This window comes from Stenella coeruleoalba, assembly GCF_951394435.1.
Source record: "Stenella coeruleoalba genome assembly, chromosome: 18".
In the NCBI taxonomy this organism is placed as follows: Eukaryota; Metazoa; Chordata; class Mammalia; order Artiodactyla; family Delphinidae; genus Stenella; species Stenella coeruleoalba.
In genome coordinates this window covers 77,307,426-77,320,922 of record NC_137164.1, presented here as the reverse complement: position 1 = coordinate 77,320,922, position 13,497 = coordinate 77,307,426, and the positions used below count along the sequence as shown (strand labels likewise).

At 63.0% G+C, this 13,497-nt stretch overlaps 2 protein-coding genes across 5 annotated transcripts in view; both read right to left on the bottom strand.

Moving 5' to 3' along the window:
* Positions 1–2,854: 2,854 nt before the first annotated feature.
* On the bottom strand, positions 2,855–9,600 carry F7 (coagulation factor VII). 2 transcript variants are annotated; one of them, XM_079903001.1, is made up of 8 exons: positions 8,910–9,600; positions 7,763–7,923; positions 7,210–7,234; positions 7,022–7,135; positions 5,572–5,712; positions 4,633–4,742; positions 4,199–4,322; positions 2,855–3,651 (listed from the first exon to the last, which is right to left on the bottom strand). In XM_079903001.1, exons 1-8 carry the CDS (start codon positions 8,977–8,979, stop codon positions 3,053–3,055), a joined length of 1,344 nt encoding a protein of 447 aa, XP_079759127.1. In that variant the 5' UTR covers positions 8,980–9,600; the 3' UTR covers positions 2,855–3,052. The 2 variants fall into 2 exon arrangements, with proteins under 2 accessions (XP_079759127.1, XP_079759126.1); XM_079903000.1 differs by lacking the exon at positions 8,910–9,600 and having other exon boundaries at positions 7,763–8,510.
* Positions 9,601–11,243: 1,643 nt separating this feature from the next.
* Positions 11,244–13,497, bottom strand: part of MCF2L (MCF.2 cell line derived transforming sequence like) — a 124,839-nt gene continuing 122,585 nt past the window's right edge. For 2 of the 3 annotated variants that reach the window (XM_079903041.1, XM_079903040.1), the window contains 3 exons: positions 13,077–13,189; positions 12,905–13,008; positions 11,244–12,799 (listed from right to left, as the gene is read on the bottom strand). In XM_079903041.1, coding sequence (XP_079759167.1) covers positions 12,714–12,799; positions 12,905–13,008; positions 13,077–13,189 — 303 coding nt within the window. In that variant the 3' untranslated portion in view covers positions 11,244–12,713. Of the gene's footprint in view, positions 12,800–12,904; positions 13,190–13,497 lie in introns of those variants that run through there. The other variant, XM_079903038.1, reaches the window with a different exon arrangement.

Below are 13,497 nucleotides of genomic sequence, written 5' to 3'. Positions count from 1 at the left end.
TGGCTGGGTGTCCTGCTGTTTATCTCAGCCTCCTGATTGGAGCCTGGGCCTGCCCGGTGGCAGGGGAGGCGGGGGGAGGGTAGGGGCAGGCGACCGCACTGAGGGCATGGTCCCCCTGGCCTGTGTAGCGTGGGGAGGTCCTGGCCCAACGGTCCTTGTCAGGAACCGTGTCCGGGGGGCCTGCTGTGGGCACAGGAGCTCTTTGTTCTGAGAGAGAAAAAACGTCATTGTATAGTTTCAGACGTTTATGTTAGCTCTGTTTTTGTTCTCACAACCACGATAAAAGCCAAGTTATCATTTGCCCATCTTTTCTCTAGGACAGGTTTAGAGAGAGGTGGAGCGTTAGTCCGTGGCCGTGTGTGGTGGACGCGCGGTTAGGACCCGGGGCGTTCTGCCCACGCTGGGTGGGGGGTGTGCGTACCACACGGGCCCCTGGGCCCATCTGCCAGCCAGGAACCTCCCCTCCCTGGAGTGGCAGGTGTGGGACATGGCCCGAGCTTCTCAGCTGACCGGGGCTCCGCAGCAGAGTCCAGGCTCTGGAGGAAGAGGCCTGGGAACTGCTGGTGGGGTGAGTGCTTGTGCTGGGAGATGAGGGGGTTGTGCTGTGTTCCACGCGCCGAGCACACTTGATGCTTCCCACATATGACACCCTGGTCGCTTGGCTTGTTCGCTGCTCTGTCCAGCACGGAGAGGCGTGTCTGGCACACAGTAGGTGGTCAGTAAACACCAGTGGACTGAACGAATCGATGATGTCCCAGAACGCTCCTGCTGGGTGCCCAGGCCAGGCTGGTCTTTCGCAGGGTCGTCAGTGTGATGTGCAGAGCCTGGTCCCTGGGCCTGGCTCGCCTGATCTCTGTGCTGCCTGTCTCTGCACTGCTGGGCGTGTGGGGCGAGACTGGATTCCCCCGCCTGGCGAGGGGAGATGGTCCATGCGGGTGATGCACTGTGGCGTGGCCTGGCACTGCGCCCACCACAGCAGAGAGGCCGGGGAAAGCAGGGCAGAGCCAGCAGCCCACCCACGACCTGCTGAACCCCTGTGGGTCTGAGTGGGCTCCTGGCTTGGCCCCTTGAACCCCACATCCCCTTTTCTTCCCAGGAAGAGGAGTCCAGCCAGTTTTCATTTCCAGGAAGAAACAAGAGGCCCACTGGGCTCAGGGCCTCCGGAGACCTCGGGCATTTTGGTTGCAGAATTCCTCGAGTGTCTGCAGCCTGAGCTGTGAGCTGGGGGCACCTGGACATTTGCATATCGGCTTTCCTGGCCTTGGCCAGGTGGCCTGTCCTCCCAGTGCCTCATTTTACCTGCACCAGTTTCATCCTCATGACAAGCATGGCAGCGGGCCTCATCTTGTAGATGAAACGAGGGGCGGAGAGGGTTGGTGGTGCCTCTGAGGGGGCAGAGCCACCCCAGGAGGTCTGGCCCAAGGTCGGAGCTCTCGACGTGTGCCCGGCGAGAACCCCAGAAACCACCACCTGATGGGGCAGCAAAGTGCTTCTGTAAAGGCTCAGCTGGTGAGCACGTGGCCAGGCTTGTGGAGCCCTGGTTACTCAACAGGCTGGACTGTCCGCCAGCGCACGTCTGGCACTGTAAGCACGGCGTCCCAGGCCAGGACGGGCGGGTCCTGAGGAGGTGGGCGCCCGCCGCGGTGGCCTTGCCCGCCTGGCTGGGTTCAGGTGGGGTCAGGCGCTCCCCTCCCCGGTCCCTGGTTCCTCATTCTTCCCAACACGAGGCCTGTGTGCCCATCACCTGAGGGACTCGATTAGAGGGTAGGTCAAGGGGCCTCACCCCTATCCCACTGAGCTGGGCAGGACCTGGGAACCTGCATTTTTGGAACATCCCTGCTGGTGCCCAGGCAGGGGTCATCTGCTGGGGCCTCAGCTGGAAGAGACACCCAGTCCTCAGGGTTCGGGACTATAGCCTCCAAATCCATGAGAGCTGTTGTGTTTGGAAACAGCCTCGTGCAAGGTTCACTTTAGTGAAGTTGGCGATTGTGAAGGAGACCTGCTCAGAGATAAACACGAGGGTCTCCGTGAAATGCCTCTGGACAATTCGGGGAGGGCAGGCAGCCACCGGGGGCTTGGAGGAGGCTCAGCTGCTTGCTGTCCGTGGGGGAGCAGGTGTGCAGAGCATGAGGCCGCGTGTTACCGTAAAGTTCACACACTTAGAAAAGATCTGGGGACTTCCCTGGTGGCGCAATGGTTAAGAATCCGCCTGCCAATGCAGGGGACATGGGTTCGAGCCCTGGTCCGGGAAGATCCCACATGCCACGGAGCAACTAAGCCCGTGCGCCACAACTACTGAGCCTGCGCTCTAGAGCCCGTGAGCCACAACTACTGAGCCGGTGTGCCACAACTACTGAGCCTGCACTCTAGAGCCCGCGAGCCACAACAACAGCCCACGTGCCGCAACTACTGAAGCTCGTGCGCCTAGAGCCCGTGCTCTGCAACAAGAGAAGCCACCGCAGTGAGAAGCCCACGCACCGCAAGGAGGAGTAGCCCCCGCTCGCCTCAGCTAGAGAAAGCCTGCGCGCAGCAACGAAGACCCAACGCAGCCAAAAATAAATTTATAAAAAGAAAAGAAAAGATCCGGAAGGATATTCAGCACAGTGAGTGGCGGATGCTAACAGTTTATCTGCAATGAAGATGAAACGCTTGAGTGAGAGGCGAATGTGTGGGGAAGTGGCACCGTCACCACGGGTGGACACGTCACCGGGGGTGGACACTCGCGCCCCTGCTGCTGGCCTGGCGCACCCAGCCCCCGCGTGCTCTGCCCAGTGTGCCACCTTCTGTCGTTACCCCCCCGCCCCGTCTGCCTCTTTGACACTCAGTCTCTCTTTCTCTCCAGCTGCTCAGAATCTCCCTCAGGTTTCTCTCTGTCTCTCCATCCCTCAGTCTCTCTCTGTCTGTCAGTCTCCCTGTCTCCCTCTCTGTGTCTCTCTGTCTCTCCGTCTCTGTTTCCGCTTCCCCCTCCCCCGCCCCAAGAACCACAGGAGAATTTCCGGCTTTGGCGCGGGAAGACCGGGCACACACGGCGGCTTTATTTGCGGGGCGGGTGCTAGGGCAGCAGCGGGGCCCGGACGAGGCCCCCCGAGGGTGGTGGGGAGACCATGAGACGGCGGAGCCAGGCCGTGTACTGGGAGACCCGGGTGTAGACGCCGAAGTGGCCGGCGGCTGCGCAGCCCTCGCCCCAGCTGACGACACCCGTCAGGTACCAGGTGCCCTGGAAGTGGGTGGCGTGCGGGCCCCCGCTGTCCCCCTTGCAGGCGTCCTTGCTGCCGTCTGTGTAGCCGGCGCAGAACATGTTGTCAGTGATGACGGGGCCGCCGGGCCTCCGGCGCGACAGCTGCCGGCAGTCCTGGGTCAGGAGCCGGGGCACGTGCACGGCCATGAGCCGGAGGGCCGTGGCGCCGCGCTCCAGGAGCTGGCCCCAGCCGCTGACGGCCGAGAAGCGCACAAAGGCCAGCGTCCGCTCTGCGAAGGCCCGCTCGGGCAGGCAGAGGGGCGCCACGTGGTCGCCGAGGGCCACGGGCCGCGCCAGGCGCAGCAGGGCCAGGTCGTGGTCCGTCTTGCCCCGGACGTACTTGTCGGGAATGATGACCTGCGCCACCTGCCTCTCCTGCTCATCACCTTCGTCCTGGCTGAGGTCGTGCTCGCCTGCGGCGGGGGCGGGGGCGGACCGTCCACTCACTCCCCGCCTCGCCTCCCGGGCCAGTGTCTCCTGTCGGGCAGGAGGGGCCCCGCGTCCCCCACCCCCGGTGGGCGAGCAGCCTCCTGGGGCTGCCGGGGGGTCAGTGTGGGTGTGAGTCGGGGCGGATATGGCCCCGAGGTGCTGGAGGCAGGTGAGGGGGTCAGGCGGGCAGCCGTGGCTGGGTGAGGAGAGGGTGCCCCGTTCCCCTGGTTCTTCCAGATGGGGCCTGGCCCTCCTGGGGTCCTCGTCATCCCCTAAGCCCACCAGGCAGCGCAGCCTTGGGTGGGGCACCCCTTCGGGGACCTTGGCGGGAGCAGCGTCACCCCAGGGCCGCATCTGGGTGGCAGAGAGGCTGAGGGGGTGGCCACAGCGGCGCTGTGGGTATGGGGTCTGCCCAGACGCTGCCACTTCTCTTTGTGGGGAAGGTCACTGGTCGTGGAAGCCCCAAATCTTGGCCCCGCGGTTATCATTCAAGGATCGTCTCCCGGCAGAAGGAGGCGCCACGCAACCTACCCAGCACCACTGTCAGGTTCCTCCAGCTTCTGAGTCTGTCGAAACAGTGGGCGGCGGAGACCACCCAGACGGTGTCGAGCAGGGAGCCCCCGCACAGCAGCGCCCCATTCAGCTTCAGCATGGCCTGACAAGGGCACAGCAGATGCTGGAAGCTCGCGTTCCCGTCGTGGCTGCCTGGGGGGCCCCCCTTTCCCGTGCACCCCGGATGGGGGCTGCCCCCCTTTCCCGTGCACCCCGGATGGGGGCTGCCCCCCTTTCCCGTGCACCCCGGATGGGGGGCCCCCCTTTCCCGTGCACCCCGGATGGGGGCTGCTTTACAGGCCGCTGCCATCCAGCTAAGGGAGTGGCCAGACGGTGGGCACGCCGGGGCTGGACTGCTCTGTGCATGCCCGGGATCGTCACCCACGTTCGACCCAGTGCTCCTGGAGCCTTACCTGCCAGGGGCACTCCCCTTTGGGGCAGACGTGACCACCCACGATTCGGCCTTGGGGGTTGCTGTCGTTTCTTTTTTGCAGAACAGGCATTTTTCCGCACGGATATTCAACTGTGTAAAACAAATCCAGCAAGACGTGGGGATGTGTGGGGTGCTGGTGAGAAAGGCCAGGGGCCCTGCGGACGGGCGGCTGCGCCTCTGGTCCTGCCCGGGGCTGCGGCAGGCCCTTGCGGGAGCTGCCGGGGAAGCAGATGGCCCAGGGTCCTGGAGACTGGGTCCCGCGCATTTTCCAAGGGGGGAAGACGTGCAGCTTGAGGTCACTAAAGGTGTAAAGGATAAGCTGTGTAAGGTGACCGGCATCTCGGACAATCGGGCTGCTCTTCTGATGGGCTCTAAGTTTTCCTTCCTGCTCCAGGAAAGCCCCAGGCCAGAAAAGAAAGCCTTTAGAGGCGGCAGCTGAGTTTCAGGCTTCCTAGACAAGGCTGGGTCCATCCACCTCTGGAGAGACGCAGGGCTGGGGGTGGGGTCAGCTTTGGGGGCTGCAGCCCCGTCGCCTTTAGGCTGGTTTGGAGACGTTTTCCATTTTCCCAGAAGTGCTTGCCGTTGAAGAGACTTGGAATCCAGAACCATGCTGCCGTCAGTACAGACACTGGGTGTGGTGCTGCGCGGGGAGCGGGGGTGGGCAGCGAGCGCCGCCTTCTGCACCTCCCCCCGGCTCCGGGGCTCCGCCCCGCCCACCGTGGCCCCTCCCTGCTCTGGGGGCGGGGCGGCCGCCTCCACCCGAGCTTCCCCTCTGCCGCCATGCGCAGAGCGCCGGCAGTGCCTGGTAGATGCTCAGTGATGCTATGCTTCCCCGCACCCCATCTTGTAGCCAACGGGGAGACGTGTATCAGGACAATGAAACCACCAGCCCTAGACCTGGTCCCGGAGGACCTGTTACCTGTGGCCGTGCAGGACACCCCGTCCGCCTGGAGCGCGTACCCCTCGTGGCACCAGCAGGTGCGCCCAGCCTCCGCGTCATCCCTGCAGTACTGCTCACAGCCACCGTTGTCATTCGGGCAGATCAGCTGGCTCTTCTTGTCTGAGGGCAGAGGGCGTGGCAGGGGGCCCCGGTCAGGGCAAGCAGGCCTGGGCCAGGGGCTGTGTTCTGCACGAAGGTGGCGCCCAGCTTCCGGCTCCAGGGACAGCCTGGCACCAGCCCACTCCGCAGACTGACCCAGAAGGGCACGACCTGGAGTTTGGGGCAGGGTCCCACGTCTGAGCAGCTTCGCCAGTGGGGATGCGGGGCTGGCACGCTGTGGCCTCCACAACGTCATCCCTCCCGGGCTGGGGAAAGCAGAGGCCCCTGGGGACGGTGGACGAGTCCGACTCAATCGGAGGCCTGCCCGCGAGCAGTCAGAGCCAGGAGGCTGGTCTGCAGCCGGGGCCTGGTGCCCCGGGGAGCTGCCCGGGCTGGCCGCTGGCCAACCTGCCTCTGGAAAAGGGAGCTTTGTTGTGGACACGGGCTTGGCTCGCTCTGCAAGTCCAGGGCCTGTCCTGGAGGTGAATTCACACCAGGACCGCTGAGCACCCAAGCCCCAGGTGACCGGCGGGGACCCTCCTCCCTGGCCGTTGCCCTCCCTCTTTGACCGTGGTCCTTTGAGACGAGCTAGGTGGCATCAGAATGTTCACAGGTGGGGAGGGGTCCCAGGAAGTGACTGCCCCCCTGATGAAGTCGTCCACTTTAATTTGAGCTGCCTGATAAGTGTGTTGTTTTCCTGGGGGCCTGGGGCCACCTGGCATCAGCGCGACCCCTGGAAGGGCTGGACATGGGGGTCAGCCACATCCTTGTGCCTGACACTGGGGCTTGTGGGCACGTCCCTGGTGGGTGAGTCTCTGTAAGTTCTGTCCCACATGGTCTCGGAGAACAGAACACCATCCACAGGGCTCCCGGGAAGAAGCCGCTGGGAGCTCACACTGGCCCCTCGGCTGTTTGAACCCATATCCTTTCCGTGTGGTAACTGTAACCGTGCCTGTGTCGGCCTTCAGAGCACGCTGGCCTAGCAGATGACTGACGCTGAGGGTGGTCTGGGGAGCCCTGAGCTGTGTGATACTGTAATACTGGGCCTACCCTTGTGACAGCAAGTAGGGAAGGCCGAGCTTCCCCAACCACCTCGCCATGGGGATGTGTGGAGCTGACGGAGATGCAGTGATTCCCCGGGCCCCTCCGGGTGCGTCAGAATTTCCCAGTGCCGGGAGCCCAGAAGGGGACAGGGCATCACAAGTGGAAGAATTAGCACCTGAGAACCCCAGATCCGAGACTCTCAGGTTGAGGCCCTTCCAGGTCACGGAGGCCAACCTCCCCCCAGGCCGTGCTCAGCAGCCCCCCCGGGGGCCCCGGTTGTCCTCACCCGTCTCACAGTTCCGGCCCTCGAAGCCATCCAGGCAGAAGCACAGGTAGGACTGCAGCTGGTCCTCGCAGGAGCCCCCGTTTTGACAGGGCCTGGAGGCGCACTGGTCCCCGTCTGTGGGCAAGTCAGAGTTAGGATGCCGAGAGAGGGGCTGGCGGGTAGATCACGTCGGCCGGGCACGTACTCACCGTTGTAAGAAATCCAGAACTGATTCTGAGGGAGCAAAGAGGAAGGTGCGTGACGCAGGCGTGCGCCAGAGGCAGTGCGTATGGCCCCGCGGAAGGAGCTGGCGGGCTGGGCGGCTTCTGACCCGGCCCTCGTGATGGGCTCTGAAAGCCAGACTTTCTCCTCTGGGGGCGAGGTGGGTGCATCCAGGGGAAGCGAGTTTTGTCCTAACATCCACCCGCCATTGCTAAGGCCACCAGAGGTCACAGGTTTCCTCGCCCAAGTCAGGATCCCCAGGCTTTAGCTGTGCCACGTCCGAGCTGTGAACGCGGACAAGACACCCCCGCTCCCTGAGCCCCCAGTTCCTCCTCGGATGCTGCATCGACTGTCCAGTCACCCGCTGAGCGGGACCGACCGCAGAGGCTCTGCCGACCGCAGAGGCCCCGTCAGTAAAAGGGATTCCCGCGGAATCTTTTGGCCAATGAAGTAAAACTCGCAGGGTTGTCGTGAGAATCCAAGCAGGCTTCACAACCGCGGGGTGGCCGCCGCGCGCCCGCTGGCCCCAGGCGAGCTCACCGTCCTCTCCTTGCTCTGGAAGATCTCCCGGGCCTCCTCGAAGGAGCAGAACTCCTCCCTGCACTCGCGCTCCAGGGATCCAGGCCACAGTTCCTCCAGCAACCAGTTGGCGCGCCGGGGCCTGTGCAGGACACTGTGGGCTTGCTCCTGGGAGACAAAGACTGGAGGGCGGGCCGTGAGACGCTGGACGCCCGGGGGGGCCCACAGCCTCCCGTCCCCCACCCCGCCCTCCACAGGAAGTGTTCCCACCATCCCTTCTGCTAGGTAATGGGAGTCAGAGGGCTCCTGTCCACAGGCCTGGCTGAGTTTGCAATGGGAGCACTGCACAGCTTTATGTGCCGGAGGAAGGCAATGTGCTCAGTGAGTCATCGCAACACGTTCACGCCCTTGACCTGGTCCCTTCGCTTCTAGGAGTTTATCCCAAGGAAATGCTCTGAGACCTGCAGAGACCCAGCCATCAGGAAAGCTGGAGACAATCTGAAGCATAAACGATGGTGCCCCGTGATGCTTAAGAAGGTGCGATATTAAGTGAAAAAAGAAGACAAGCAGGAGGGACCACGGCGGCACCAGCTCTGCCTCTCGGACCCCACAGTCTGGCCGTGGGATCTGAGGGACGACGTGAGCCGGACTTTACGGGACAGTGTCGGTGCCTGGTTCCCACCTCGGCCGCCCCTCGGGGCTGGAGAGTCACGATGACAGCTCACAGAGCCGTCCCCGTGTTAACCGGCTCAGGCCTCCCAGTGTCTGCGAGGATGGGGTGCAGGGGTCACTGGCGTGGTGGCAGATCATCACGGTCCGGCGTCCCCACACCGTCCCTCGCACCAGCCCCCCACCGAGAGGCCGAGAGAGCAGAGTGAGAGAGGCACCCCTGAGCCCCAGATCCTGTGCCAGGGGGTGGGGGGGCGTTGGCGGCAGGCGGGGGGCGCCCACTGTGGCCGGCGGACGCCACGGCTCCCAAAAGTCTGGAAAATAATTCCCCGAAGCCTTTCCTCCAAATGTTGGGTGAGGCCCTGGGCACCGTTTGCCTTTCGGAAGGAGAGCAGATCAGAGCAGAGCTGCCAGCAAACAGGAGCGCCCAGCACATGGGCCGGCTTTGGGTGGTCGGCTGCCCTTCCGCTGGGTGAATGGGGAAACCTCCCTCGCGTACCTGCCACCAGGGAACCCCGCAGGCCCAGCAGAAGGCAGAGGAGGGCCAGCCCCCGGAGCCGAGGAGCCATGGCGAGGCCCTGGGTCGCTTTGTCTGTTGACTTTCCAGGTGGGGAGGCGGGCAAAGTTCTCCAAGAGCCCGAGAGGGTGGGGGAGGGAGGCCTCGCCTCCCAAGCACTCGGGCGTGCGGTCCCCCGCCCAGTGCCTGCTGAGCGGACAGACGGGCCGCCCCAGGGCACGGGCCTGGGGAGTCAGGCTCCTGGTCCGAGAGGAGACTCGGGCGTCGGGATGTGTGTCCGGTGGCGTGTGCAGCTCAAATGCAGCTCAGAAGCCTGCAGCCCAAGGACCTAGGACGGCACGCTGGGAAACAGAACTAAAGTGCGGGTGGAGAGCCGTCCCCCGCAGTGATGGTACTGGGAAAGGGGAGCAGGTTTGGGGCGTGAATGTGAATATCTTGTCACAGGGGAGGCCTGGTTTCTCAGCCGAAGGGCCCCTCTGGGAGCGCGAGGGGGAGCGGTGCGCGCCCCCCACGGAGCCCCTGCCCCCGTCTCAGCCCTGGGGCGCCCGGGTCTTGTCCCTCATGCCCTCCTGGGCCCAGGCCACCAGCTGGGGTGACCAGCTATCCTGGCCGCCAGGCACGAAAGGGTTTCTCAGGACGCTGGACTTTCCAGACTTAACTGGTACTGTCCTGGGCCCGCTGGGCTGGCGGTCACCCCGCAAGCCTCACTCAGGCGTCCAGCCGCCTCTCCATAAACGGGTGGAGGCTGGGGACACCAGCTCTGCCATTTATCTTCAGAGGGGAGCAGGGAGACCCAGCTGCTCCAGGCGGGTCCGGCGCTACTCCCTCCCCAGATGGAAGGCAGTCCTTAGAGGACAACATTTTACTTATCACCTCTGGAATTTCTATTTGTCACTGTCAACAATTGTTTAGGAATTCAGTTATACAGGAATTTATTTGTGAAGGGGGGAGGGGGAGAGGAGGGGAAGGGGAGGGACTCTCACAGCCCTTCGTGGCGCCGCCTGGGCCCAGTGGGTGCAGCAGCTCTGGAGTCAGACCACCTGGCAGGGTGCTGTCAGGGTCCGTCTCCTCCCAGCTTGGGGAGGAAGGGGCTCATTCCTTTGAGCCCTACTTTCTTTGCGGGGCAGCAGGGCTGCTTGTCCTGCCGAGAGCCTGGGGGTGTGCACTGTCCTGCGAGGGCTCCAGAAGCGCCACCTGCCACCCCTGCCGGGTGCGGCCACTGCCCGGGGCTTCCTCCGGCTCCAGGGCTGCGCACCTTCTCAGACCGAGTACAGCGCGGTCACTGCTCACTGACTCCGTGCTCCTTTCCAGCCGCCTGACCCAGCACCGCCCCCAGGGGCTCCAGCGACAGGAATCTATCCAGTCCCAGGTCTGGGCAGGTGTCCCAGGGCCAAGCTCCCTCCAGAGGCTCTGTGGAGGGTCCTTCCGGCCTCTTCCAGCTCCTGGGGCTCTGGTGGCCCTTGGTACCCCTGACATGCTGAGCCAGCCCTCCAGCTCCCGCCTGGTGTGTGTGTGTGTCCAAATTTCCTGCTCCTTATAAGGACACCAGTCATTGGACTAGGGGCCACCATGACCCCATCTTAACCAACTGCACCTGCAGTGACCCTATATCCAAGCAGGATCACCTTCTGGGGTCCAGGCGGACAGGGATCCTAGGGGGTGCTCTCAGCCCGGTGCCCCCGGCTTCCCTCGAACGGAGCTGAGCTGCACCTGTGTTTGGAGCCACGTGAGGGGCATCCTGACCACAGGCCCAGTAGGGACAAGGCTCGGGGGTGAAGAAAAGACTCTGCTCCTTCTAGGGCTTCTCAGAGCATCACCACTGAACCGGGTTTCCGCAGACAAATGACCTGCCAGGCATAGGGCATCAGCGTGAATTAGGGCAATGCGAAGGACAGAGGCCCTCAGGTCCAGGGTGACGGGGGTCCCCGCAGAGGTGGAGGGGACGCTGCAGGCTTCGAGGAGCCACTACGCCCACTGACACTTGTACTATTTCTCCCAGCTGGCCGAGCACAGGTACAGAGTTCACCCTATCTTATTCCTGCAGGAGAAGCCCTGACAGAGGGGGGAGGGGAGGGGGCTCAGGGGTCAGGAGGCCCCACTCGCCCTGGGCCCCTCCGGCGCACGCTGGCATGGGGGGGGGGGCGTTCCAGTGAGGGCCACCCAGTTCCAGATCCTGTGCCTTTACAGAGGACGGCCGACAGCAAGAGGTGCTGATGTTTATTCAAACACCAGCCATACAGTAAAGAACTCGGATTTTTAAATTTCACTTACATCAGCAGTTAAAAAAAAAAGGAACAGTGACTGAAACATGAGGTTTTAAAGTGCTTTTATGAGGAAGAGATCACAAAAATGGTGGCCAGTCCCAGGCTGGGATGGCAGGAACGGTGCCTGAACAATCAATATATTCAGTAAGTTACGTGAAGCATCATTTTCCAAATAACTTATACACCAGGAGGAAAGCTGCCGAGCTTGTACGCCGTCCACTACGCACTCCAGAGAGGTCTGGCCCTGCACAAGGACGCGGAGCCCGTGGGCTGGGCTGCAGGGGCCTGGGGCTCGGGGGGCTGTAAAGCGACACATCGCCAGCAGCTTGGAGGCTATAAATACACCCCTCACAGTGGGGACGTATGTACACACATCGACATATATACACACATATAAAAATATCTGCCCCAATCAGACCCAGAAAGAAGCGTTTCTAGGGAACAGAATTTGTTTCTGAAACACAAAACACAGTAAAACAGAAGAGTTTTCTTTCCAGTTCTGCCTTGATTTGAATAAGATAAACTCTGCTGTGCTCAGGACAGCTCCACACAGGACACGCCAGGCGGGGGGGGGCAGGGGGGGCCGGGAGCTCAGGTTTTCCCTGGGCTCCTGTGACAGCATCGGTTCAGGTGACACCTGCAAAAACTGCATCTTTACACAGTCTTTAAAAATAATAAAAATACCCTAATTCAGTGAAGTGTTAAAAAATCGAGTCCCCCGTGTTTTTCTGTAGAAAAGAAGGTTAATATTTTAAATTATAGTTCACATTTTCGTTTGAAAACTAACCTACACAGGTGAAGGAATTTCCTTGGTTTCTAACTGCCTGTGTTTGTAGAAACGCTGCCTGATTCTACCGAGGGATGTCCTTCCACTCACCTGTGACCAGGTGGGCTGTTTCCACGAGAGCGTGTCCCCCAAATCATTCAGCGCCATGTAAACCCCAGTAACAAAAAATAGTTTTATATCAAATACAGTATGAAATTGTCATTTCACGTAAACACAGTGATTCTTGGTAAAGATCAGAGGCCAAAGTATCACCAAAAAGATGGCCGTAGAATTAATCCTTGCTTTAAAAAAAAAAGTGTATAAGACAAACTAGCCTCCTGCCCCCGCACCAAGCCGCTGGGTCAGTGAATCGGTCACTTCTTTTGGAAGCAGCTCCACAGAACGCGTGTTCCTGCAGAAAGCACCGGACCAGAAACGTAGGAAACCAAAGGGGAGCGGCTGCGGCCGAGGCCGAAGGGGAGTCCCGGGAGCCCTTCTGCACCAGAGGTCTGTCGTCTGCAGCCCCGTCCGTCCGACTCCCCGAGGAAGCCGCGGTGCCGCGCTCTTCCTGCGCCCTGGGGCGCGCGCGCGGTCCCGGCGCCGAGGCCGCAGGGCGGACTCTTCCCGAACCTTCGTCTGGGGCCGCGGCGGCTCCGGGGTTCCGTGGGCGGTTCTGTGGGCGCCGGCCCCACCCCCACGCCGCGCCGGCCCGAGCAGAGGCCAGCTCCCAGGGCCGCAGGCGGGGTGGCCGCGGCGCTACCCCTGCAGGTCCGCGAGGGCGGCCGCGCAGCTCTCGCTGCAGCTGGACGAGGCGCTCAGCAGGGCGGACCCCGCGCTGGACTCTGCGGACAAGCAGGCGAGCGGCTGCCGCGCGTCCTGGCCCCGCCCCCGGCCCCGCCCCCGGCCCCGCCTTCGCCGCAGCGCCTGGGCTGCTCAGCGGCCCGTACCTGGGCTGCTCAGGCACCCGGGGGCGCCGCGCTGGCCGAGGAGCGCGGACAGGTTGCGGGCTGGCAACCAGCCCTCGCCGCCGGAGCTCACGTTCCGCACGAACCTGCAAGGGGCGCGGTCAGGGTGCGGTAGCGCGCGCGGGCTGCGGGGGGGGCGCGCGGGCGGTCTTACCAGAGGCCCTCGTCGCCCTCCTGCACCAGCTCCACCTCGTCCCCGCTCCTCAGGACCAGCGCGTCGGGGCCCCCCTTCTCGTCCAGCCCCGTGACGGTGTACTTCCCGGGGACCTGGGGAGGGGACGGCAGGGCGCATGGCGCACGTGGCACGCAGCTGCCGGTGCCCAGCGTCCAGCGTCCCGGGAAGGACGAGAGCCTTGCCATTCGCAGAGCTTCCGGTGGGACTATGGCCTTACATTGGGAAGGTCTCCTCGTCCAGGGAGACGCTCGTTCTCACGTGGCGACCACTAAACCTGACCAGCCTGTGCGGTGCCCCTGGCTGCGCCCCAGTGCTCACACCACACCCAGCTCCTGCGGCCGCAGGGCCTTTGCACCTGCTGCACCTCTTACTGGGTCACGCCTCTGCCCTCAGGGCACAC

Bases quoted from the DNA above. Each gene is read 5' to 3' on its own strand.
- F7 (XM_079903000.1), bottom strand. From the start codon at position 8,014: ATGGTGGGAACACTTCCTGTGGAGGGCGGGGTGGGGGACGGGAGGCTG. The intron at 7,235-7,762 runs GTGAGCTCGCCT...TTGCTCCCTCAG, and splicing joins TCCAGAGCAAGGAGAGGACG to AATCAGTTCTGGATTTCTTA. The intron at 4,743-5,571 runs GTAACAGGTCCT...TGTTTTACACAG, and splicing joins GGTGTCCTGCACGGCCACAG to TTGAATATCCGTGCGGAAAA.